This window comes from Raphanus sativus, unplaced genomic scaffold, assembly GCF_000801105.2.
Source record: "Raphanus sativus cultivar WK10039 unplaced genomic scaffold, ASM80110v3 Scaffold2930, whole genome shotgun sequence".
NCBI lineage: Eukaryota > Viridiplantae > Streptophyta > Magnoliopsida > Brassicales > Brassicaceae > Raphanus > Raphanus sativus.
The window spans coordinates 9,739-13,098 of NW_026618237.1; the positions used below are offsets into that span (position 1 = coordinate 9,739).

Here is a 3,360-nt window from a genome sequence, read left to right on the forward strand (position 1 = left end):
AAACCGAAATTTCCTTAATTAAAAAACTTTTAGTTTCGGTTTTCGTAAAATCCTTAGCAAATAATTACATACGCATATATAATATATACATATACATATATATACATATATGTATATTAAGGACTTTTAGTATATATATGTATATATATGTATATTAAAGACTTTTGCTAAGAACCTTTGCAATAATCATGATCTTAGTGCAATGTATAGACTTAGCAGCATAGAACAGACAGTGAAAGATTCTACGTACAAATGTAAGTGCTTAGAGGATAAAACCAAACTGAAGTAGCTATAGGAAACATAGAAGAAACCAACGATGATAGTCAAACTAAAGCAAACAAATTGCATAAACTGTAAAGAGAAACGTTACATACCAAACGTGGAATGGCGAATAATAGTTTCAAGAAAAGCTTCAAAGGGGGATGCACAATTTTACAACAAATAAAAGAAAAGATGAGAAGGTCCAAATGTCATGTGAGCCCCCTTCCCACTTGGCTCCCTATTATATCCTCATCTCTGCTACACATTGCCCATTATTTCTTCTACATATCTCTCAACTAGTCAACTCTAAACAGTAACTCACATATATTTTTTGCAATTCTCCATTTCGATATGGACCATTCAGTTAACTGGATATGCATATTACTCTCTGTTTAATCTGCAAGCAAAAGAAGAGATATTAACATGGTTATTCTCAAAGCCTCAGTTAAAAAAAACAACATGGTTAAGTTCTAAACGCATCAAGAAACTCATTGCTAAGTAGAGTATTATTCTCTGTCTCGTAGTCAGATTTTCAGAAACAACAGATTCCTTTTCAATGTCCATGTTCTCTCAATGCATTTGATATATGGCCACTAGTACCCATATTTTTTGGACTGGCCCTCTTTATCTCTTCCCATGAAACTTCCTCTTAACTATTTCATTTTGCTATTTTTGCAAGACTTGACCCCACTCTTCTGCATCTCCCCCCCATTATTATTATAATTTCAACTTTTCCTTCATACGTTACCCACATTTTACATTTATCTTTTGCACATCCTATCATGTTTTAACAAATAATATCAAAGGGAACATACATGCACTCCCCTCTCTCTCTATATATATACACATACTCAAACCTCATCTCATAAAGCCAACACATCCCATTTCTCTATTTACGTTCAAACAAAAAATGGATTACAGCTGTCTAGACGACAACACTAGCAACAACAACAACACTTCAGAAACTCTCTCCATGTCTACTAAGAAGACACCATCTCCTCCTCCTCCGGCGTTGCGTCTCTACAGAATGGGAAGCGGCGGAAGCAGCGTGGTCCTCGATCTAGAGAACAACGGCGTCGAGACAGAGTCGCGGAAGAAGCTCCCGTCGTCGAAGTTCAAAGGCGTCGTCCCTCAGCCCAACGGGAGATGGGGAGCTCAGATTTACGAGAAGCACCAGCGCGTCTGGCTAGGCACGTTCAACGAGGAGGAAGAGGCCGCCGCTTCCTACGACGTCGCCGTTCGGAAGTTCCGCGGCCGCGACGCCGCCGTCACGAACTTCAAATCTCCGGCCGACGATTCGGAGTCTGCTTTCCTCGAGGCTCATTCCAAGGCCGAGATCGTCGACATGCTGAGGAAACACACCTACGCCGACGAGCTTCGACAGAGCGAGAGGAAGTTCCTCGACGGCGACGGTAACAACGGAAAACGGCGAAAGACGGCGACGGCTGTTAACGAAAACGACGGCGTTTCGAGAGAGTTACTTTTCGAGAAAGCCGTTACGCCGAGCGACGTCGGGAAGCTTAACCGGTTGGTGATACCGAAACAGCACGCGGAGAAGCATTTTCCGTTACCGGCGACGACGACGGCGGCGAAAGGCGTTTTGATTAATCTGGAAGACAGGACGGGGAAAGTGTGGCGGTTCCGTTACTCGTACTGGAACAGCAGTCAAAGTTACGTGTTGACCAAGGGGTGGAGCCGGTTCGTTAAGGAGAAGGGTCTCAGAGCCGGTGATGCGGTTTGCTTCGAGAGATCGACCGGACCGGACCGGCAATTGTATATTGACTGGAAAGTCCGGTCCGGTACGGAGGTAATTAACCCGGTTCAGAATGTGGTTAGGCTTTTCGGGGTCAACATTTTCAATGCGGCGACCAACGCTAAAACAAACGATGAGTGCGGTGGAGAGAAGAGATCTCGAGAAGTTGATTTGTTTGCGTTAGGATGTTCCAAGAAGCAGGCCATAATCAACGCCTTGTGACCCATTTCATTTTCATCTTATTTTAAAAATTTATTTTCCCTTTTGTAGAAAAAATCTAATTGGCAAGTTGTAAATTAGGATAAGACAAGAAAATGATGACTAGGAAATAGTTTTTTTTTCTTTGCTCACATCTAAAATTTGGGTTTGTTTCCCACCGTTAATGAATATGATGTGTTCATCATGTGATAGAAAAATATGTGTTTGGACCTTATCTTATATCTCTTTTCTGGTCAAAAATATTATATCGATTTATATTGGTTTTATAATCCCTTTATTGCAATGTTTTCAGTTGAAACATGAGATATTTGTTTTGAGTATTTGGCCAAACTAGTATTTATGCATTTAGTACTTGTTTACATAAATGGAGAAAATATCTTATGGGATCAAATAGAATAGTTTACTGTCAGCATGTCCAATAATAAAACGTGTGTAGGATACGAAGATCTTTTAATGTGTTTGAGATGCTTAAAGGGAGAAGAACAATGACGATTGTTCAAAGATTCTGTACGTTTCTTAAATACTGTTTTCGAGTAAGATCTGTTCAAAACACTGACCACAGATCATTATTCATTAATAACCTTCACGGAATCAACACTACGATTTTAGAACCACATACTTGTAATTAATAGAAGTATATCTCGACGACTGACAATTACTTGTCTTTTGTCTAAGATTCATGCATCTTAATAAGAGGATCTTGCTTGTTACCCGAAGTATAGTTGTTTTAAAAAAATATTAATCTATTCTATTAATTCTTCAACATGTCCAATTGATATTAGTTGTGTCCATTTTAAAATATAATTTTGTCTAAAATATAACTACATAAAGTAAACTATAAATTCAACTAAGTATAACTGTATCTTAAGTGTAACTGCTCCACGTTTGCTAACCACTAAAAATCCTATTTTAAAGGGATATGAATATGGCAACAAAATGTAGATGTACGTATGTTGACAGAAATGATAACCATCTAAATATAACTGCTCCATATATTATGTCCAAGAACTAAAATGAATTATTATACGTATGTTGACAAAACAAAACACATGTGTACATATATGTATATATATAACATTAGTGTATTTGATTTAGCTAAATCGTTAACTAATATCTTGATTCAAGTC

At 38.3% G+C, this 3,360-nt stretch overlaps 1 protein-coding gene across 1 annotated transcript; it reads left to right on the top strand.

Moving 5' to 3' along the window:
• The first annotated feature begins 1,096 nt into the window (after window positions 1-1,096).
• On the top strand, window positions 1,097-2,447 carry LOC108831312 (AP2/ERF and B3 domain-containing transcription repressor TEM1). Its single transcript, XM_018604869.2, has one exon. It carries the CDS (start codon window positions 1,172-1,174, stop codon window positions 2,234-2,236), a length of 1,065 nt encoding a protein of 354 aa, XP_018460371.2. The 5' UTR covers window positions 1,097-1,171; the 3' UTR covers window positions 2,237-2,447.
• The last annotated feature ends 913 nt before the right edge of the window (window positions 2,448-3,360 follow it).